The sequence below is a fragment of the Elaeis guineensis genome, chromosome 8, assembly GCF_000442705.2.
Source record: "Elaeis guineensis isolate ETL-2024a chromosome 8, EG11, whole genome shotgun sequence".
In the NCBI taxonomy this organism is placed as follows: Eukaryota; Viridiplantae; Streptophyta; class Magnoliopsida; order Arecales; family Arecaceae; genus Elaeis; species Elaeis guineensis.
The window spans coordinates 11,515,653-11,539,613 of NC_026000.2; the positions used below are offsets into that span (position 1 = coordinate 11,515,653).

At 34.8% G+C, this 23,961-nt stretch overlaps 2 protein-coding genes across 3 annotated transcripts in view; both read right to left on the reverse strand.

The window, feature by feature from the left end:
• The window catches only part of LOC140851025 (uncharacterized), a 41,928-nt gene extending 23,755 nt beyond the window's left edge, over positions 1–18,173 (reverse strand). The window contains exon 1 of the mRNA XM_073261970.1: positions 18,033–18,173. The gene's annotated coding sequence lies outside the window, so the exon portion shown is untranslated. The remainder of the gene's footprint in view (positions 1–18,032) is intronic.
• LOC109504729 (uncharacterized) lies at positions 3,173–21,973 on the reverse strand. Of its 2 annotated transcripts, none has more exons than XM_073261972.1 (3): positions 21,412–21,973; positions 18,033–18,190; positions 3,173–3,446 (listed from the first exon to the last, which is right to left on the reverse strand). In XM_073261972.1, exons 1-3 carry the CDS (start codon positions 21,569–21,571, stop codon positions 3,339–3,341), a joined length of 426 nt encoding a protein of 141 aa, XP_073118073.1. In that variant the 5' UTR covers positions 21,572–21,973; the 3' UTR covers positions 3,173–3,338. The 2 variants fall into 2 exon arrangements, with proteins under 2 accessions (XP_073118073.1, XP_073118072.1); XM_073261971.1 differs by lacking the exon at positions 3,173–3,446 and adding an exon at positions 13,816–14,089 and having other exon boundaries at positions 21,412–21,951.
• Between the last annotated feature and the right edge of the window lie 1,988 nt (positions 21,974–23,961).

The following is a 23,961-nucleotide window of genomic DNA, read 5'->3' on the forward strand; positions in this document are numbered from 1 at the left end:
CTCTGCCACACCATTGGACTATGGAGAGCAAGGAGCAGTTACTTCATAAATTATTCTATGTTCTTGACAGAACAGGAAAAAATCATTTGAAGTATACTTTCCTCCTCTATCAGACCTAAGAATCTTAATTTTCTTCTTGTTGATTTTCTACTTCACTCTTATAAATTTAGAATTTATTGAAGGTTTCATCTTTAGATTTAATTAGGTAACAATAACAATATCTGAAAAAATCATCTATAAAGATTACTATATACCTATTGCTACCACGGGTTGCAGTTTTAGAGGAGTACATCACTATGTATCAACTTCAAGATTGAAGAATTTCTTTCAACTGATTTAAATAGTTTTCTTGGCTGTTTAGATTCAGCACATATTTTACACTTAGATGTATCTAACATTGATTTGGGAATAAGCTTTAAATCCATCATGTATTTGATTTTTCTTAATTGTACATGACCCAATCTATCATGCCACAATTTTTTATTAGATTTATTTACAAAATAAACTTGATTCTCAGCTTTATTAATAAAATAATTTATTACATTCAATTTGAACAAGCCTTCACTTACATATCTTCTTCCTGTGAAAGCATTATTCTTAGTTATCACAATTTTATTACAATCAAGGACAATTTTATATCCTCTCTGAATCAGCTGAGACCCACTAACTAGGTTCTTTCTAAGGTCTGAAATGTATAATACATCCGTCAGGATAAGAACTTTTTCAGAAGTCATCTTCAAGTTAATTCGTCCTTATTCCTTGATCCTGACGGTTGTATTGTTCCCAAGGATTATACCTCCTCCGCTTGAGTCCTGAATAGTAGTGAACTAGGAGCGGTCAAAATAAATGTGAACATTAGCTCCTAAATCCAACCACCAATCAAGGTTAGAGGAAGAAATATTAACTTCAGGGTCAAAACTTATTGACTTAAAGATGGTGTCTTCTGGACCTTCAACTACATGAGATTGAGGTCTCGAGGAACCAGAAGGTTTGGGAAAGGGCTCCTTTCAGTGAAAACAGTCTCTTGCAAGATGGTTTGTCCTTTCACACACAAAGCAAAATTTATCACTTGGACCTTGGGCAAGCTTGTTAGATCCAGTGTTATTGGCTTTGAAGTTTTTACCTTTAGGCTTGAATTTATTTGAGTTAGACCGGTTAGGTTGATTTGACTGGTATTGTTGGTTTGATTGAAATCTAGATTTTGATTTGGATTTGGTATGGATTAAGTTAGCTTGGGCATCTGGAACTTTGGTTTGCTGAGTTTTGGATCTGTGTTAATCTTCTATCCTGATTAAATTTAGAAGTTGAGTTAAGGTTAGTTCTCTTTGCTTATGGAGCTGACCATTGGCAAAGCCGTCCCGAGAAGGAGGCAACTTATTAAGAAGGCTTGAGACCTTAAATTCTTCAGAGAGAACTGTTCCATTGGTTTGAAGCTTCCTAAGGTATTTTTGGAATTAGTGGAGTTGGTCATTTATAGGTTTGTCATCTATCATAACAAATCTAAGAAATGATGCAATGTTGAACCGTTTAACCCCAGCATCATCAAGGCCATATTCAAACTCTAAATTATCCCATAATTTCTTTGCACTTTTTGCAGATAGAGAGATATCATAGAATGAATCAGAAAAGGCACTTAAAATTCTATCCTTACAAAGATAGACTGCTTTAGGAGTAGCAAAACAACTAGAGGAGACAGAGGATTGGTCAAAAATTGACCAGAGCCCCAAAGTGGTTAGCCAAAATTTTATTTGGTTTTGCCACCTTCTAAAGTTGGTTCCGTCAAATTTATCAGGTTTAAGGCTAATGGTTTCATCTCTAAGGGTAGCCATTTGGTCCAAGTAATGTTCAGAGAAGCAGACTGAAGTTTGAAAAAAATTTATTAGTTTTCTTCTTTTTTTTTTTTTGCTTTATTAACTAGTGTGACTTAATAACTTTTATTAAAGGTTGAGCATGCAACAATACAAGTTTTGTGGGGATCTTTGATTAACTTGCACAATAGAAATGATGCCATAGATAATTAAAAAAAATTATACAGAGAACACCATAATTATGTATAATAATTATATTTAATATAGAAAATACGCATGCACTATAAAAAATATCTATGAAATCTCTTTTAGACTGTTATCAAATATTATAAAGTATAACTACAGAAAAGTTGAATACCAGAAAAATGAACAGCTAAAAAAAATTTGTATTGAAGAGAGTGTCTAGGTAAAAAAAAAAACATTAAATAGGCTCACAATAACTTAAAAGAAGAGGGTTCCATTTGATGTTCAGATGCCGATTCAATTTTTTTTTTTTTTTGTGATGTGTTGGAAATAATATATTGATGTGATAAATAAAAAAAATAGAATCTGACTGAGGAGGTGGTAAAATCACTGTCTTAAAAGAGATTTTGGTCTCTTTTTGTGCGAAAATTTGAACCGCACATCCTTCTTCAAGATACAATCCGAAAGCTAAGTACTCTAATATTTACCGGTGGCACGATCTCGAACATATGCGATTAAATTTGTCTTCAACCCAAATAATTAAACAAAAAAAATAAGAGAGAGTACGTGTATTTTGACAGAATTTATTTAAGAAGAAGAAGAAGAACTCTCGACTGAACTCCCAGTTGAATAATCAGAGAAATGAGAAAAGAATAGCTGACGCACGAAGCACTCGCAAATCTCACGTGGAACGGCCTCGCGCCTCGGAAAGGAGTTTTTGAAGCTCCCAAAAGTCAACAAAACTCTCATCCCCAACTGTTGCTTTTGCGTTGGAACCAATTATCCTTCATGCTTATATATCTGGTAAAATAAGCCTCATCTCTTTGGCCAACTACATTAAGTACATCCAAAATTTGATAAACTGGTATGCTCAAAACAGGATCAGCTTTCACGGAAGATAACACGGTTTCAGAAAAATTCAGATTGCTTAGAAAACACAAAGTTGAGAAGGCTTGGTGGATGGATTAAGAAAATTGTACAACCGGCTATCACTAGCATTTCTTTATCGGCAATCATCAGAAGAACTACCAGCAGTGCTGCATGTTCAGAGCAACCACATGCTCTGCCATCTACTTCAGAACAGAAAAAGCCGGATCAACATTTAATACAAGGACTGTAGGTGTTGTTTCTGAGCATGGTTCAATTGCACTAAATCATCATTTCTCAAATGCAAGATACCATTCAAATCCGCTGCACATGTCCAGCGATAATTTTCATTCTAGGAAGTAAATATATCCCAACCGAAAGAAAGAATAGTAAACCAGAGTTATTACCACTAATTGCATCTCATTTACAAACAACACTTTGAGATGATTTAAAACTTGGAGGAAGGAAAACAATAAGGCATCACAAGATATTAATCATCCTCTTCATCTCTGCAGACCTTCTCGGATCAGGCTCAGCAATGGCTCTCTCAGTCAAAACATGTTTGATCCGGCACATTGACTTCCTTACCTGTAATTTAAATTCAGGCTACTACATCAGAGAGGTTCATAATGCATTCAGTCATAGAATCTTATCCCTTAAAATGGAGAAAGAAAAGAACTGAAGAACATCTAAAAGGAGTATCCTGAATTAAATTCAGAGTGTGAAATGTGTAAATATATTGGATGCCCTTTTTTTCATGACCAATGCACATAATTCAATAACATGTTTAACTTTTTATCGGAGAGCTTCTTAAGATATCAATGTTATACAAAGCCTACAACTGGAACATGAAAGACCAGTGAAGATTAAAAGCCTCCTTGACACGTAATGTGGGAACGAACATCTTGACATGAAAACATCTTACCATATTTATCTTATGCACCATATATAAAAGTGCCAATAAGTTTTTGTCAAGAAGAAATCACAGCCATTAACTCTTATTGAATAAATCTTGGTCATGTAAGCCACCACAAAAGAATCCTACTTAAATTTCTGCCAAGAAATTTTACTTAAATTTGATAAAGCCATGATAAAAGAATCCTATTTAAATTTCTGTCAAGAAGCTTACATAAATTTCTGTAGAGAAGCAAACTTAAATATCTGCCATTGTGACCTTCAAATTTTTAACTTGAATAACGTGGCACGTTCAGACCAGATAAATCTTTCCTAGAAGTATGGTTGCCCAACTTCCTTCTAAACCGAGACCTCTCCACATTACTTCTGATTGGCCATGTGGGAGTATGGCCTATAAGACTCAGATTGTGGCTAGAGGTGCATACAACGAAATATTAAGTACTATCCTACAGGAAATAGTTGGAATGACAACTGGTTTATGTGCATCCTCGAGTCCAATTGTTCTGTTGGAAACTATCATCGAATAAATTACCCTGTGCTGATGTGCTCTCTGCGAGAGGCCTTGATCAGGGATATTGCTCAAGGTGTAACTTGGACAGAGAAAATGTCATTCATGCTCTCTTCTCTTGTCCGACTTAAAAATATTAGGAATGGGTAACACATAGAGGATGCTTGGTATGAATCAACGTTTTAAATCCTGTGGTACAAAAGTGTCTCGGTTTTTCCATGAAACGGGAAGTCCTGCTGTTCCATCCCATCTCGACAACAATTTTGATCATGTATCCTGATGAATATCCTCCATCTTTCTCCTCTTCTTCTTTTCTTTCTTTCTTTTCCTTCCTTTCTTTTTTTCCTCTACCTTTCTTTCTTTTCTTTCCCCTTTCTTTCTTTTTCTGCTCCTTTCTTTTTTTATATATTTTTCTTCTTCTTTCCTTTCATTTTTTTTCTTTTCTTCATCTTTTCTTCCTTTCCTTCTTTCCTTTCTTCTTCTCTCCCTATGTGAATGGGTTTCGGAGTCTTGAGCTCGTCCTGATCCTATTTTCTCATAGGGACAAGATGGCCGGGACGTAAAACCATGGTATGAATGCTTCTCAACTTCATTGGTCAGATTTTGAGATGCCTTACTTCCCCTACTTTATAATGCTAACAGAGTGACATGCAAAGAACGTGTCATCCAGCTTGCTATGGATGATCTGGAATTGACAGAACTCTGAACCTTTTCTGAGGTATTAGACAATGGCCTGCTAAGATTATCCAGATGGCAACCATGCTTAGGAATATATGGTATGGTCCATAGCATCCACAAAGCCTCTTAACCAAGGAAACAACTCTCTTAACTCTAAGATGCATCTTATGTGTGGGGTGCCCCCACATCCTGATTCTTCGAAGATTAATTTCGATGATATTGTGAGAGGAAATACAGCTAGAGCAGGATTTATTATCCAAGATAGCAATGGTAGAATGATTGCACCTGTAGGAATTAAGAAACTAGTTTACCAGATGAAAAAGGAGGGAGAGGGGTACCCCTCTCTTTTCCTCCTCCCTTAAAAATTAATATCCAAATAAGAGAAAGAAAATCTTTCCTTTTTCTTTTCCTCTGAATCTCTCAATTCAAACAAAACGTAGGGAAGGCAATCGGACAGTTATTTTCGGGTATCTGATCCATCCCAAATCCTAATAAGATCCATTTAGCATATCCTATAAGATTTGGGATGGATTTAAAATTTAACATTAAAATCTGAATAGATTTGGAACAGATTTGGGATTCATCTCTCGGGTATCCGCTATCCGAACCCATATATATATATATATATATATATATATATATATATATATATATATATATATATATATATATATATATATATATATATATATATATATATATATATATATATATATATATATATATATATATATATATATATATATATATATATATACACACACACACCTCTCTTCTACTGCTCCAAACTCTCTCTAAGCCATAGTCTCCCACCTGATTGAGACTCTTATAGAGGATGGAAAAAATAGTGAAACCGTGGAATACGATTTCCATCCCACTCGATCGACAGACATTTCACGAAAACAAAAAAATCATGAAACGAAAACAAAGAAATCATGAAAACAAATTAAAAGTAAGACCTATATATATATATATATATATATATATATATATATATATATATATATATACACACACACACCTCTCTTCTACTGCTCCAAACTCTCTCTAAGCCATAGTCTCCCACCTGATTGAGACTCTTATAGAGGATGGAAAAAATAGTGAAACCGTGGAATACGATTTCCGTCCCACTCGATCGACAGACATTTCACGAAAACAAAAAAATCATGAAACGAAAACAAAGAAATCATGAAAACAAATTAAAAGTAAGACCTTTTTCCACATAGATTGTTTTCATTTTTTTTCCATGATTTTTTTTTTTTTTGCTTCTTTTTCCTATCATTGGATTTCCTATTTTGGAGTTCTATGAGAAAAGAAAGCACAAGATCAATTGGAGGATTCTTTTGAGACTTGGAGTTTGAGAGCTTAATCTTGGTAGAAGCATGATGTTTTATAAGGTTTAGGGATTTTTGTTTGCAAGGATTCTTCTTTGGCTATAAAACTTTATTTTATAGAGATTTTTGTTTGATGAATCAAAACTTTAATTTATAGAGATTTTTGTTTGAAAGGATTCATCTGCATTTTGCATCATTTTTCTGACTGTTTAATTTGAATCATCAATTATAAATCATGGGAAACATTCAAGAAAAATATTATTTTTCTGTTTTTTTTTTTTAAGAGGGGGTGGGGGACTGTGGAATTTGAATTTTTTTCTCAGTTGTTTATTTTTTTTGTCTCTCTATATTATCATACGGAGACTATAAGAAGTAGATTTTTGAAAATTAATAATGGGATGGATACCTGGCGGGTATTTTGATGTTATTGTAGGATGGGTTTGAAAATTTAGATTAATTTTATAATTAAATTTGGGATGAATCTAGATAGTCAAGAGATTAATCGAATTCAGATATGGATAGGGTAAAATTTATGAGTTCCCTATCTGTTGCCATCCCCGCGTACATGCCAATGAGTAATGACCCAGACTTCTGCCTCTCGCACTTCCTGGAAGCATATCACCCGTCACCGAGTAGAGCCACGAACCCCATGTGCAACGGTTAACCGTTCCCTTCTCTTGTCTCCGCCCAGACTCCAGCCCCCGGAGTCAACAAACAAAACTTTAAAACGTGTTTTCTCCTCCAACTCATCAAAACCGATACACGGACTCCTTCAAGACCCAGCAACACGAAGCATTTGGTAACGACTTCAAATACGACTCCCCCCGTCCCCACCCCACCCTCGCACTCGTCCCTTCTCTTGGACTCCTTCCCTACCCCATATTCATTCCTTCCCTTCCCCACCCCCCCGCCCCCCTCTCTCTCTCTATCTCCACCCCCCCCCCCAATTCCTCCTCCATCGCCAACTTGCTGCTTGTTGGAATCAATTATTCTTCATAAGCATCCTCGAAGTAAAACCTGTTATCGAATATTATAAAGTATAACTACCATAAAAGTTGAATGGCAGAAAAATAAACAGTTAAAAAAAAATTATATTGAAAAGAGTGTTTAGGTAAAAAAAATATTAAATAGACTCATAATAAAAAAAAAAAGGTTCTATTTGATGTTCAGATGTCGGTTTTTTTTTTTTGTGATATGTGTGAAATAATATATTGATGTGATAAATAAAAAAAATAGAATCTGATCAGGAAAATAATAAAATCACTGTCCTAAAAAAGATTTCAGTCCCTTCTCGTGCGAAGATTTGGACCGCACATCCTCCTCCAATGTATAATCCAAAAGCCAAGTACTCCAACGTCTGTCAGTGATACGATTTCGAACAGACATCGATCAAATTCGTCCTCAGTCCAAATAATTAAACAAAAAAAATATGAGAGAGAGTGTGTGTGTTTTGACATAATTTAAAAAGAAAAAAGGAAGAACTCTCGTCTGCATGAAAAGAGAACTCTCAGGTTGAATAATTAGAAAAATGAGAAAAAAGATTTTTTATAGGCTTAAAGCGGCCACTGGCTCATGGAGCACTCGCAGAACGTCTGTCTGCACGCGGAGTGCTCGCGGAGTGGAACGACCGCGCGATCAGAGCTAATGCGGAACGGCCACAAAGTGGCCTTGAGCAGATCTCGTGCGGAACGGCCGCGAAACGGCCTTGCGCAAATCTCACGCGGAATGGCCTTGTGTTTTGGAAAAGAGTTTTTGAAACTTTCAAAAATCAACAATCTCCTGCAAGTTTCAAAAACTTACGAAACAATATTTAAATTCAGCAAATATTTTTTTTTGGACTTTTACTGTGCTTAGTACAAATACCTTCTGGATTTGAACTTGCATTTAGTATAAAAATACATATAGTATGAAGACGAACTGATCAAAATACGGGGTAGTGCTATTTAGGCCATACGTTTGCTTTGATTTTTATAAGAGTTACTAGGGATTCTCTCTAATTCCATAGTCGCAGCCTTACAACTACTCTCACTAAGATAGATCCTCTAAGGGTACGTATAATGAAATCATACCTCGCTGAACATTCAACCTTGGATCTATTAAGAGCTATGCTCAACCTAATCATTACCCACAGAGCATTACACCATTGGGATGGATTAGAGACAAACTCCAAGAATCAGTGCTCTCAGATGTCACCTCAAAGATCATTACCCTTTGAATCTTGATCTTGGGATCTCCAATCGTAAAAGTAGGAATCCACTCTGGTGACTAATATATGGGCTTAAGCCCCATTCCCCTCGATGTCTCAAATATCAAAGCTTTTAAAAGATCTTTGGTCAAAAGATCAAATAGATTATTTTTTTAATCTTATAAATTGAAGTAATATCACATCTTTCATTTTATTTCTCACAGCTTTGTATCTGATCAGGATATGATTGTTCATCTTTTTGTTTGATATCTGTTGATTTAACAGATCTATTAGAGCTCTACAATCATAATTTATTGGTATTATAGATATTTTAAATAAAAAAATTTCAATATCATTAATTAAATCTTTTAGCCACTGTGCTTCAGTGCAAGTGGTGTCAAGAGCAGTTAATTCAGATTCTAGCATGCTTCTTGATATTATTATTTGTTTACATGATCCCCAAAATACTGTACCTCCTCTAAACATGAAGAGATATCCTATGGTAGACTTAACATCTAAATTATCTGTCATTCAGTTAACATCACTATATCCTTCTAGTACTTCTGAATAACTGGAGAACAAAAGAGAGTAATCTATAGTTCCCTTCAAATATCTAAAGACTCTTTTAAGGACTTTTCAATATTTTTCACTAGGATTGCTAGTATACTGACTTAGCCTACCTACTGCATAAGCTATATCAGGATGGATTCTATTTGCTACATATAATAGTGATTCTATCTTCTGAAAATACTCTAATTGCCTTATAGATTCTCTTAAATTCTTAGTTAAGTGAGAACTATGATCAAATGGAGGAGAGACAGGATTTAGATCAAAATATTCAAATTTTTTAAGTATTTTTTCTATTGAATTTGTTAGATTTATTGCTATTTCATTATTTATTCTTTTAAATTTTATTTCTAAGATTATATCAGCTTCTCCTAAGTCTTTTATTTCAAAATTAATTGACAAATAATCTTTAGTTTCTTATATTATTTTTAGTGATGTTCTAAATAATAGAATATCATCTACATACAGGCATAAAATGATAAAATCTGAGTTATTCCTTTTATAATACACACATTTATAATATTCATTAATTCTAAAGTTATCACCTAGGATAATTTCATCAAATTTAATATGCCATTGTCTAGAAGCTTGTTTTAATCCATAAAGTGATTAATTAGTTTACATACCTTATGTTCTTGTCCTTTGACTATAAAATCTTAAGATTAGTTTATATAGATTTCTTCTTCTAATTTTCTATTTAAGAATAAAATTTTTATGTCCATTTGATTAATCATTAATTTATGAATTGATGCTAATGCTACTAAGGTTCTTAAGGTGGTTATCCTAGCTACAAGAGCATAGGTATCAAAATAATCTATGTCTTCCTTTGACTGTATCCCTTTGCTACTAGCCTAGCTTTATATCTTTCTACTATTCCATCTGGTCTTAATTTTCTTTTGAAAATCTATTTAGTTTCTATTGCTTTATTTTCTGGAGGTAAATCTAATAAAATCTAAGTTTTATTCTCTAGGATTGATTGAATTTTACTATTTATGGCTTCCCTTCAATATGATGAATCTGATGATGACATTAGCTTCATCATATGTGCAAGGATCACCCTCTACGAGGTATGTAAATAATTCTTCTTCAAATTTTTTTTCAATTTTGTTCCTCTTCTTCTTAATTCAATTTCAGTTTCAAATTCTAGTTCTATAGATTTAGAAGAAGATGGTTCATATATTAGGGATCTAAAAATTTTAGTCTTAAAAGAAAAAATATCCTCAAAGAAAAAAAGCATCTCTAGCTTCAAGGATTAAATTATAACTTATATCACTAATATCAGATTTAATCACTAAGAACCTATAGGTATTGCTATTTTATGCATAGCCTATAAAGATAGCATCTATAGTTTTAGATCCTAGCTTTCTTTTTTTGAGTTTAGGAATATTCACCTTAGCTAGACACCCCCACATTTTGAGAAAATTCAAGTTAGGAGTCTTGTTTTTTCAAAATTCATAAGGGGTCTTATCACTATCCTTAACAGGACCCTATTTAGAATGAAGCAAAAAGATAGAAGAGCTTCCTCTCACAAGTTCTTAGGTAGGCCTGAACTAATCAACATAGTATTTACCATATCCAAGAGGGTATAATTTTTACACTCTGCCACATCGTTAGACTATGGAGAGTAAGGAGCAGTTACTTCATAAATTATTCCATATTCTTGATAGAATAGAAAAAAATCATTTGAAGTATACTTTCCTCCTTTATCAGACCTAAGAATCTTAATTTTCTTCTTATTGATTTTCTACTTCACTCTTATAAATTTAAAATTTATTGAAGGTTTCATCCTTAGATTTAATTAGGTAACAATAACAATATCTGAAAAAATCATCTATAAAGGTTACTATGTACTTATTACTACCACGGGTTGCAGTTTTAGAAGAGTACATCACTATGTATCAACTTCAAGATTGAAAAATTTCTTTCGACTAATTTTAATAATTTTTTTGACTGTTTAGATTCAGCACATATTTTACATTTAGATGTATCTAACATTGATTTGGGAATAAGCTTTAAATCCATCATGTATTTGATTTTTCTTAATTGTACATGACCAAATCTATTATGCCACAATTTTTGATTAGATTTATTTACAAAATAAACTTGATTTTTAGCTTTATTAATAAAATAATTTATTATATTCAATTTGAACAAGCCTTCACTTACATATCCTCTTCTTGTGAAAGCATTATTCTTAGTTATCACAATTTTATTACAATCAAGGATAATTTTATATCCTCTCTGAACCAGCTGAGACCCACTAACTAGGTTCTTTCTAAGGTCTGGAATGTATAATACATCCGTCAGGAAAGAACTTTTTCAAAAGTCATCTTCAAGTTAATTCGTCCTTGTTCCTTGATTCTGACGGTTGTATTGTTCCCAAGGATTATACCTTCTCCGCTTGAGTCCTGAATAATAGTGAACCAGGAGCGGTCAAAACAAATGTGAACATTAGCTCCTAAATCTAACCATCAATCAAGGTTAAAGGAAGAAACATTAACTTCAGGGTCAAAACTTACTGACTTAAAGGTGGTGCCTTCTGGACCTTCAACTACATGAGATTGAGGTCTCGAGGAACCAGAAGGTTTGGGAAAGGGCTCCTTCAGTGAAAACAGTCTCTCGCAAGATGGTTTGTCCTTTCACATACAAAGCAAAATTTATCACTTAGACCTTGGGCAGGCTTGTTAGATCCCGTGTTATTGGCCTTGAAGTTTTTACCCTTATGCTTGAATTTATTTGAGTTAGGCCGGTTGGTTGATTTGACTGGTATTGTTGGTTTGATTGAAATCTAGATTTTGATTTGAATTTGGTATGGATCAAGTTAGCTTGGGCATCTAGGACTTTGGTTTGCTGAGTTTTGGATTTGTGTTAATCTTCTATCCTGATTAAATTTAGAAGTTGAGTTAGGATTAGTTCTCTTTGCTTATAGAGCTGACCTTTGGCAAAGCCGTCCCAAGAAGGAGGCAACTTATTAAGAAGGCTTGAGACCTTAAATTCTTTAGATAGAACGGTTCCATTGGTTTGAAGCTTCCTAAGGTATTCTTGGAATTAGTGGAGTTGGTCATTTATAGGTTTGTCGTCTATCATAACAAATCTAAGAAATGATGCAATGTTGAACCGTTCAACTCCAGCATCATCAAGGCCATATTCAGACTCTAGATTATCCCATAATTTCTTTGTACTTTTTGCAGATAGATAGATATCATAGAATGAATCAGAAAGGGCACTTAGAATTCTATCCTTACAAAGATAGTCTGCTTTAGGGGTAGCAAAAGTGGTTGAACTAGAGGAGGCAGAAGATTGGTCAAAAATCAACCAGAGCCCCAAAGTGGTTAGCCAAAGTTTCATTTGGTTTTGCCACCTTCTAAAGTTGATTCCATCAAATTTATCGAGTTTAAGGCTAATGATTTCATCTCTAAAGGTAGCCATTTGGTCCAAATAATGTTCAGAGGAGCAGACTGAAGTTTGAAAAAAATTTATTAGTTTTCCTTTTTTTTTTGCTTTATTAACTAGCGTGACTTAATAACTTTTATTAAAGGTGGAGCATGCAACAATACATGTTTTGTGGGGATCTTTGATTAACTTGCACAATAAAAATGATGCTATGAATAATTAAAAAAAATTATATAGGGAACACTATAATTATGTATAATAATTATATTTAATATAAAATATATGCATGCACTACAAAAAATATCTACGAAATCTCCTTTAGATTGTTATCAAATATTATAAAGTATAACTACAAAATAGTTGAATAATAGGAAAATGAACGGCTAAAAAAAATTTGTACTGAAGAGAGTGTCTAGGTAAAAAAAAACATTAAATAGGCTCACAATAACATAAAAGAAGAGAGATTCTATTTGATGTTCAGATGCCGATTCAAAAAAAAAAAAAATTTTTGATGTGTTTGAAACAATATATTGATGCGATAAATAAAAAAAAAGATAAAATCTGACTGAAGAGACGGTAAAACCACTGTCTTAAAAAAGATTTCAATCTCTTTTCGTGCGAAAATTTGAACCGCACATCCTTCTCCAAAGTACAATCCGAAAGCTAAATACTCTAACATTTATCGGTGGCACGATCTCAGACAGATGCCGATTAAACTTGTCTTCAACCCAAATAATTAAATAAAACAAATAAGAAAAAATATGTGTATTCTGACAGAATTAAAAAAAAAAAAAAAACTCTCGACTGAACTCTCAGTTGAATAATCAGAGAAATGAGAAAAGAATCGCTGGTGCACGAAGCGCTAGCAAATCTCACGTGGAATGGCCTCGCGCCTTGGAAAGGAGTTTTTGAAGCTCCCAAAAGTCAACAAAACTCTCATCCCCAACTGTTGCTTTTGCATGCTGGTAAAATAAGCCTCATCTCTTTGGCCAATAAGTACATCCAAATTTGATACACTGGTATGCTCAAAGGCCAATAAGCACATCCAAATTTGATAAACTGGTATGCTCAAAACAGAATCAGCTTTCACGGAAGATAACACGGTTTCAGAAAAATCAGATTGCTTAGAAAACACAAAGTTCAGAAGGCTTGGTGGATGGATTAAGAAAACTGTACAACCGGCTATCACTAGCATTTCTTTATCGGCAATCATCAGAAGAACTACCAGCAGTGCTGCATGTTCAGAGCAACCACATGCTCTGCCATCTACTTCAGAACAGAAAAAGCAGGATCAACATTTAATACAAGGACTGTAGGTGTTGTTTCTGAGCATGGTTCAATTGCACTAAATCATCATTTCTCAAATGCAAGATACCATTCAAATCCGCTGCACATGTCCAGCGATAATTTTCATTCTAGGAAGTAAATATATCCCAACCGAAAGAAAGAATAGTAAACCAGAGTGATTGCCACTCATTGCATCTCATTTACAAACAACACTTTGAGATGATTTAAAACTTGGAGGAAGGAAAACAATAAGGCATCACAAGATATTAATCATCCTCTTCATCTCTGCAGACCTTCTCGGATCAGGCTCAGCAATGGCTCTCTCAGTCAAAACATGTTTGATTCGGCACATTGACTTCCTTACCTGTAATTTAAATTCAGGCTACTACATCAGAGAGGTTCATAATGCATTCAGTCATAGAATCTTATCCCTTAAAATGGAGAAAGAAAATAACCGAAGAACATCTAAAAGGAGTATCCTGAATTAAATTCAGAGTGTGAAATGTGTAAATATATTGGATGCCCTTTTTTTCATGACCAATGCACATAATTCAATAACATGTTTAACTTTTTATCGGAGAGCTTCTTAAGATATCAATGTTATACAAAGCCTACAACTGGAACATGAAAGACCAGTGAAGATTAAAAGCCTCCTTGACACGTAATGTGGGATCGAACATCTTGACATGAAAATATCTTGCCATATTTATCTTATGCACCATATATAAAAGTGCCAATAAGTTTTTGTCAAGAAGAAATCACAGCCATTAACTCTTATTGAATAAATCTTGGTCATGTAAGCCACCACAAAAGAATCCTACTTAAATTGCTGCAAAGAAATTTTACTTAAATTTGATAAAGCCATGATAAAAGAATCCTATTTAAATTTCTGTCAAGAAGCTTACATAAATTTCTGTAGAGAAGCAAACTTAAATATCTGCCATTGTGACCTTCAAATTTTTAACTTGAATAACGTGGCACATTCAGACCAGATAAATCTTTCCTAGAAGTATGGTTGCCCAACTTCCTTCTAAACCAAGACCTCTCCACATTACTTCTGATTGGCCATGTGGGGGTATGGCCTATAAGACTCGGATTGTGGCTAGAGGTGCATACAACGAAATATTAAGTACTATCCTACAGGAAATAGTTGGAATGACAACTGGTTTATGTGCATCCTCGAGTCCAATTGTTCTGTTGGAAACTATCATCGAATAAATTACCCTGTGCTGATGTGCTCTCTGCAAGAGGCCTTGATCAGGGATATTGCTCAAGGTGTAACTTGGGCAGAGAAACTGTCATTCATGCTCTCTTCTCTTGTCCGACTTAAAAATATTAGGAATGGGTAACACATAGAGGATGCTTGGTATGAATCGACGTTTTAAATCCTGTGGTACAAAAGTGTCTCGGTTTCTCCATGAAACGGGAAGCCCTGCTGTTCCATCCCATCCCATCTCGACAACAGTTTTGATCATGTATCCTGATGAATATCCTCCATCTTTCTCCTCTTCTTCTTTTCTTTCTTTCTTTTCCTTCCTTTCTTTTTTTCCTCTACCTTCCTTTCTTTTCTTTCCCCTTTCTTTCTTTTTCTGCTCCTTTCTTTTTTTATATATTTTTCTTCTTCTTTCCTTTCATTTTTTTCTTTTCTTCATCTTTTCTTCCTTTCCTTCTTTCCTTTCTTCTTCTCTCCCTATGTGAATGGGTTTCGGAGTCTTGAGCTCGTCCTGATCCCATTTTCTCATAGGGACAGGATGGCCGGGACGTAAAACCATGGTATGAATGCTTCTCAACTTCATTGGTCAGATTTTGAGATGCCTTACTTCCCCTACTTTATAATGCTAACAGAGTGACATGCAAAGAACGTGTCATCCAGCTTGCTATGGATGATCTGGAATTGACAGAACTCTAAACCTTTTCTGAGGTATTAGACAATGGCCTGCTAAGATTATCCCAATGGCAACCATGCTTAGGAATATATGGTATGGTCCATGGCATCCACAAAGCCTCTTAACCAAGGAAACAACTCTCTTAACTCTAAAAGATGCATCTTATGTGTGGGGTGCCCCCACATCCTGATTCTTCGAAGATTAATTTCGATGATATTGTGAGAGGAAATACAGCTAGAGCAGGATTTATTATCCAAGATAGCAATGGTAGAATGATTGCACCTGTGGTATGCTTAGTTCATGCAAAATTTGTGCTTATGCTGCATTGCTACAGCTTGTAAAGGTCTGATGTATGGTTACTTAGAAGGGGATTCATCTACAATTATCTTGGGTTACTCAGACGAAATCAGGTTCATGGCATCCTTATTTGCTAGATGCACATAATCAAATGGAAAACAGTTTATGAGAGACTGCCTCTGTGAAAGGGACCAAATTCACCTTTCACAACTTTTTATAGGTGGCCTAAGTCATCTGAACATTTACAAAACAACATTACTAAAACCCAGGAGAAAGTATTTTTTAATTTGTGTTAAATAATTTCTTTCCATGAAACTTTCTTCGTATATCCAAAAAAGTTTTCCAGATTTTCTAATTCCTTATAATGTTTATATTAATTTTCATTTTGTATTCTAGAAAATTTCTCATGGTTTACATTTTCTCTAAGTTATTTTCTCTTTTATTTTTCTGGGAATATGACCAACATTTTTTTTTTTTTTGGTGTGTGTGTGTGTGTGCGCGCGTGCTTTTTTTTTTTTTTTTTTTTTTTTCCTTTGGCGCAGGGTGGGGGGGGGGTGGGGGGGGAGATCCATTTTTTATTGGAAATTTTCATTTTAGTTCCATGTGTTTGGTTAGATTTGTCTATGGAAAGTTTTCTTACCATTGTCAAAGACATATTTTTTGGGATTGAAGGGTATGATTACTAGGTTGCTTTGTCTTTGTTTCAAAGGAAACCAAAAGTATTAATATTATGCTGAGGACAATCATCAGTCCTCTCTCTCTCTCTCTCTCTCTTCTTTTTGTGATATCAAGAGCACGCCTAAATATTTTTGCTACTAATCAAGTAAAAAATACAGCAATTAGCAATCAATAAGCACCAAATACTCAAGGTAACAGTGATAATTTGAGCAGAATATGGTATATTTAGGGAGTGGAATGCTTCTTTAGGCAGAATTATCAATGTGATGTTTTAAAATTGTAGAATTACAACTTCAAACTATTGCTACTGTTTGATTTTTTTTTTTTTTCATTTTTAGATTGAATATGAATAGTTTGGTGAAATTTGGCTCATATGTAGTTCTTGATAAAGTTAAGAAAATAATTTTTGGTTTCTGTCATCCTCTCTTAAACATGCATTTGCACATACATTTTCATTAGTTTGTTAAAACATTTATATGCAAACACTATGTAACATTAATATATCATTAGCATCACATGTTGTTTAACTTACATGTCAATCTTATGTAACTTTCTACCACGAAATTTTGGGCCTGTTTGGATACTCGCATCCCTAATCCATCAGAAATCATTGCTGGGTGGAAAAATGAGAACAAATCCTAGAGAATCAAGGCAGGATAGTGGGATAATTGTGGGTGTGGAGATTCCCTTATCTTGAAATTTTGGGAATTTAGTATTCCTTCTAAGAGGTGATTAACATTATCACTAAAATTCAGGGATTAGATAATCTTAATCTTCCAAAACAACGTAGACTATCTATCACTTTGCTGACCTATATGCCCCTTCTCACTTTCCCGCTGATGGGAAGTTATCCTACGTATGGCTTATACAAGCATCCAAAAAGACCATTAAGCCTGTTGATATCATATATGTAGTTAACGTGCAAAAATCAATGCATAAATTTATTTTCTTTGAAACTATGTCTTGCACAAATTAAATTCCAACCAAAAACATAAAGGATCATTTGAAATGCTATGTTTCATTTGACTAGTTAAGAACTAAGACATTCCTTCACAAACATGCTTAAACATGGTTATAAAGACGTTGAAATGATCTATGTATTAAAATGTCATTGCAGTAGTGCAACAAAGTATGTCCCTTGCATATCAACAACTGCAATGCTATAGGAGCTCCCACAACCAAAGCCACCAGATTAAGACAACTCTATGAAAGAAAAGGACAATCTTCTTAATAAATATGGAATTCCAGAGTCAACTCTCTTATAAGATTTAAGAAAAAATGTTGTTAGTTTCAAAGCAAGATTATAACATCAACAATCAATGCGCCACACATCGGATGTTTAATTTACATTATGAGATCAAGACCATAAACAGGTAATCCAACATTTTGGGAAAAAATATCCAAAAAAAGGATATAAAGAAATTAACAGAGAAAGGTATTCCATACCTTGGAAATGCGTTCAGGGTTAGGAAAACGTAGGTTTTGAGCATGAAGCATCTGGCGCTGAGTCATTAGCATGTTCTTTTCCTTCAAGAGAACATACCATAACTTGTTAAGGTCATCCCAGGATTTGAGACGCAATTCAGAAGCTTTCCAGCTACGACCTGGAAAGGATAAAACTATAAGAATGGGATTTTTTTTGGCTAAACTCTCTTAAAGCACTTTGTAGTTCATAATACTGGCATGAACCAGCTAATTAGTGAGTGACTGCACAGGTCAAACATCAACTAAGCTCATATAAGAAACATCACACGTTCATACTATTTCTATTCATGCTATCAAATTTCCAATATGCAACCAAAGGCCAGCACGTATAAGAAAACTGAATTTGAAAACATAAATTTGGCTAGGAGCCCTACAAATGTACAAGACTATGTATGTTGGTTATTGCTAATGCCCAGTGTCCTATTTTGTCAAGGAAGCTAACCTTTCTTTCTCCTTTTTTTTTTTTTTTTTTTTTTTTGCTGCAAGACTAGGGATGCAATATAGAACATACAATTGAAACAGTCCTGCTATGTATTTTTCAACTAAGTTAAATTGAAAGGGACATGGACTCTTATTTCTGAGAGTAAGCTAGAAAATTCCATTTCTTACCAAGCCAGAAACTTTCAGATCATTTCAACAAAAAAAGAAAGGAAAGAAAAGTTGTTACTGATTATCCCTAGAATATCATCCTGGAAACAATAAGCTGTGCTTTTAAACCTCTCATGCAATACCTGTTGAGCTTGGTAGTTTTATAGTCAAGACAGCCTCCAATCAACAATGAGCCACCTCAGTGATATAGCTCTCGCAAATCACAGCAGATAAGCTCACCATGTCTTCCAAATCAAGCTTTCCAACCACTGTGGAAGTGTGATTAAGAAGAACATGCCAGGAAGCTGCAATAACACAATGATTTTGCTAAATTGTATCAACATATAGTTGGTCAACCAGTAACCCCAAGCATAGACCAACAAGTAAGACCTTTTTGGTTTGTTGTAAGTGGGCTGAGTGGTAGCCCACTTCACCAAAGTGACCTCGGCTCCAGACAAAGTCACTTTGGGGCATTTCTCCTGTTCATGGGCCATGTTGAGGTCCAACTTTGTCTCCACTACGAGCCAACCAAACACCCGAAGTGGGCTTCTGCTAGGCTGAACTGATTTCAGATGCCCAGTTAGGGGCAACCAAACGGACCCTTAGAAAATTGTGTTTACAGTTATAGACCAAAGATTTAGCATTTGGCTAAGAGCCAATCAGTAACCTATGGGTAATTATAGCAATATGTTTCCAATATTTTCAGGAGAGACAGCTAAAATGGGCACAAAAAAAAAAAGACCACCCATGGGAATCAATTCTATTTTCCTTTTGTTGTGTTGAGGCTGCCAATACCAGGTGGTGAGGTTCACATCCCATTCTTTAGAACCTTTACTACATCATGCTTGAATCTAATCAAGGTTTGCCGTAACAGTACATGCCATCGTACTGGGAGAGGGGGTTCCAAGACTTGGCATGCGGAACAGGCCCCAACATTGGGCGTACCAACACTACACCAGTATGGTACCAGAATAGAACACCAGGACAACTAACCTTGAATCTAATCAATGAGAATCTTTGTGGCACAGCCCACATTACCCCAAATAAGAAAGACCTAGAATCAAGAAGCAACAATCAAACACGATCGAAGCATGTATAGCAAGCTTCAAAAACTCAGTTTCCCCTTCAATGAAACAAATGAGTTTCAAATTCAGTTGGTTTAGCAATTTCAATGGTTTCAGGTCTAGCTTCAGCTGAAACTATAAAAAGTTTAAAAAAAGTATGAATCAAGATTAGGAGAAACAAAAAAAAAAAACAAAATATTTCAAGAAAATAAGTTACACATCATCTCAAAGATATTATATTATTTGGGGCCTTCTGATTGTATGCTTTCAACAAACAACCAAATTTTTAAAATAAATAAAAATAAAAAACATTCTGTATGTAATACATCACTTTGCATTTAAAGGCTATGTAAGTAGGTCAGCAAAAATTCTTGTGAAACTTAATAAAAAACTTACAGAGCTATCCGAACCTAAGATTTAATTGGTTTCTCATGCATAAAATAAACCTGTCCCCATAAGTTATTGTCAACCAAAACTAAAAGACTGACCCCAGTATTGACATGGTGATTCAGGTTGAAACCAAAAGATTTTCAGTTTTGGTTTTGGTATCAGAGTTCAAAGAGAAACTTCAATCTATGACATAGAGAATCAGGCCTCTTCCCCTCTTTTTGGTTAACCTTGGAAGGGTTTGTATGCCTTTTACTTTCAATTCAGAATATATCCAGGCATTCTAACAATTAAATACAATGTTATAAGGATGCATTACCAAAACTGTGCTAACTTCTAATTTTCTATGTTGTTATGTACTGCTGTTCTCACCAAGTCGTATCCTTCATCCCTTAGGTTTTTGCTAATCCCACCACCAGCAAACAATCAACTAAACTTATCAACTAATAGATGACACAGAGAATCAGGCCTCATCACTTCTTTTCTTAGTTAACCTTGGAAGGGTTTGGTATGTATGACTTTAAATTCAGAATATGTCCTAGTGTTCTAACAATTAAATGCATTGTTATAAGGGTACATTACTAAGACTGTATTAACTTCTAATTTTCTATGATGCTATGCACTGTTGTGCTTGCTCACCAAGTCGTATCCTTCATCCCTTAGGTTTTTACTAATCCCCCACCAGCAAACAGTTGACCAAAGTTATCAATCAATCAGTAGATGGCATAGAGAATCAGCCTCTTCACCTCCTTTCTGTTAACTCTGGAAAGGTCTGCTATGTCTTTTACTTAAAATTCAGAATATGTCCGGGTGTTGTAACAGTGAAATAAAATATTATAAGGATGCATTAATAAAACTGTATCAACTTCTAATTTTCTACGATGCTATGTACTACTGTCCTCACCAAGTCACATCCTTCATCCCTTAGGTTTTTGTGAGTCCCACCACCAGCAAACAATCGACTAAACTTATCAATTAGTCAATAACTTCTAGGCTCCCAACTCAGATTCTTGCAGCATGCACAATTTAACCATTTTGATAGATGTGAACCTAGATGAAAAATATTTTTCAGATCCATATCCAGTAAAAAGTAGCTACCACTTGTACTTTCAATTTATAATTTTACAAGAAAAGCAGTACAATAAAGGATTACAAGGATAAAGTGTGCCATATAGAATGAGAATGCCCCATCCCATGATAGATAAAATAGCTGGCCCATCTAAGAACTAGGGAAAAAAAAAAAAAAGAGAAATATTTCTGAGACATCTCAAAATTTAAAAGCAAAAGAATAAGAGATATACCATAGACAACAGGCTTTTCATCATCTGTTCTTCTATCCACCTCAAAAAATTCCTCAAGAGGATTGTGCAATTTCTTAGCAGAAGCCGAAGCAGCAGCAGCAGAAGACTCTGATTTGGCTGCTGCATAGAGAACTCTTCCAAAAATCCGGGACACGAACATGATGATATATCAGGTGTCTGCATCAGAAGTTTCAACATAATAAATCAAGCTTCAGGCAGCATATTGTATGACAGCAAGCGATTAATTTCTACATAATTAAATCAGTGATATTATTCCAAATATTCCAATTAGCCAATCAGAATGAAATTTCAAGATTACAGCCCAAGAGCTCAACAGCTAGCGGTGGTGATTCCTGATGATTACAAAAGCGTATCTTTTTGAAAATGAAAAATCATACTAAAGGAGGGTTCTATGAGTAAGGTGATCCTAGAAAACTTTTTGAATGCATATATAAATGAGAAAGGAAGAGAACAGGAACACTTTCGCAATGGTAAATGGGAAGCGTTTTCGTATTTTTACCACTCGGAAGGAAGAAGAAAAAAAAAAAAAGGAGGGGCTTGACGGAGCCCAATGACCGAGATGGCGACGAATCACCGGCTCCCAGTGCACGGCGAACGGGGAATGAGGAGCGGAGGAAGGAGGCGATGGGAACGGAATGGTGTAGGGTTTAATGTGGAGAGAGGTGAACTATTTTCCAAACTGGATCGAGCTATGAACCAGAAGTACCCCCGGTTCGACTCAATCCTTACCTTCTTTTTAGGCCGGCCCAATAATTGACTCAACGAATTGGACCGGTGTAGAATTGATAGTCTAGGGCTGGAACTGGACTGGGCTGGGCCGGGCTCTACCCCAAGCCAAGCCCAGTCCAAAAAATTTGCAAGCTTCGGGCTGACATTAGGCTCGATTATTTTGAAAAAAAATCGGTCCGAGCCTGCCTGCCTTCGCTTCGGCTTTATTGGGCTCCATGGCCTCCTTTGGAAACTCGCCGGCGGCGTTGCCCTTGGCTCCCAAAAGCGAAATACATGCTCAAGAAATGGGTTAGGGTTAGGGGTAGTGGGATTATTGGGGATTATAGGGGTATATATATATATATATATATATATATATATGTGTATGTATGTTTGTATGTATGTTTGTATGTATATATATATATACATATATATATATGTATGTATATGTATATATATATATATATGTATATGTATGTGTGTGTGTATGTATGTTTGTATATACATATATATACATATGTACATACATACATATATATATGTACATAGATACATACATACATACATACATATATATATATATGTATATGTGTGTGTGTACATACATATATCTATATGTATGTATCTATATATATATATATATATACATGTGTGCGTGTTAGATGTATGTCCTGGAAGTTAATATAGCTGACACATTATAATATATCTATGGCATAAATTTGTACTTAATATATTAATATGATCAATAAAAGGGGCAAGTTCTTTTTCATTCAAGTATAATGTGTTTTTGAATCATCCATTAAATTAATTTTGATATATATTCTCAAAATGTTGAAAATTAGAGACGTATTTAATTCCTAAAGGCTCCCAATCATAAGATCATCCAAGGGCGATGATAGATCTGGATAGACTGATGCATAAATCGCTATCTTCGGGACAGATAGGTCTCTAATCTACCGTGTAGAGATACAAGATGACAAGTATGGATGGTTGTTAGAGAATAATTGGCACTGAGCGTGATCATATGAGAGATCACTTGAATTTCTATTCAATCATCAGTGATTGTCTCGATACTGTAGTTGTGTGATTGATCTTTTGATTTGAGATGGTACTGCTACTCGAGTGAGGCTACTGAAGTTTGATTGACACATAAACATGGGCCTCAATGAGCTCTTGTAGTAGACGTTGGTGACAGTTGATCCACTATAGGAGTGGGGTGCGCATCAAGATAGGATCTATCGACCTTGATAGAGAGGAGTAGTCTTATGAGATTTGAAAGGCTAAGTTCAAGAGTTTATGACCACAGCAGTGTGATTGATGGAAAAGAATTTTCATAGAAGTCACAACTGGATTTGAGCTAATCAATCTATCATATGATTGATGTTGAGGTTTGATGATTTATCCATGACCTACTATCTAGTCGGAACTCACAATAGAGAGACTAAAGCACATGTTAACTATACCTAGAGGTTCATTTCAGTTTTACTGGATTGCCACTACATACTGCTAGGTATTATTAGTGGATTGTGAGAGTTTACTAAGATTGTTTCGGATCGATAATTCTTGCTGAGTTAGAATAAAATTATTCCGATCCATTGAAAAGAGTTTCAATGATATAATGATAGAGATCATTGTATATCTCACTACCAGATAGAATTGAACTTATAGGGTCACACAATAAAGAGATTAGGTCTGGAATAAGTAATTGAGCTTATGAAGTGTCAATTGGGTTTAAAAAAATTCATTGAGTTCATGGTAACCTTGTCAGTACATAGTTGGACCCAATTTTTCTTTCTGTTGAAATTACTTATTTGATAAGTT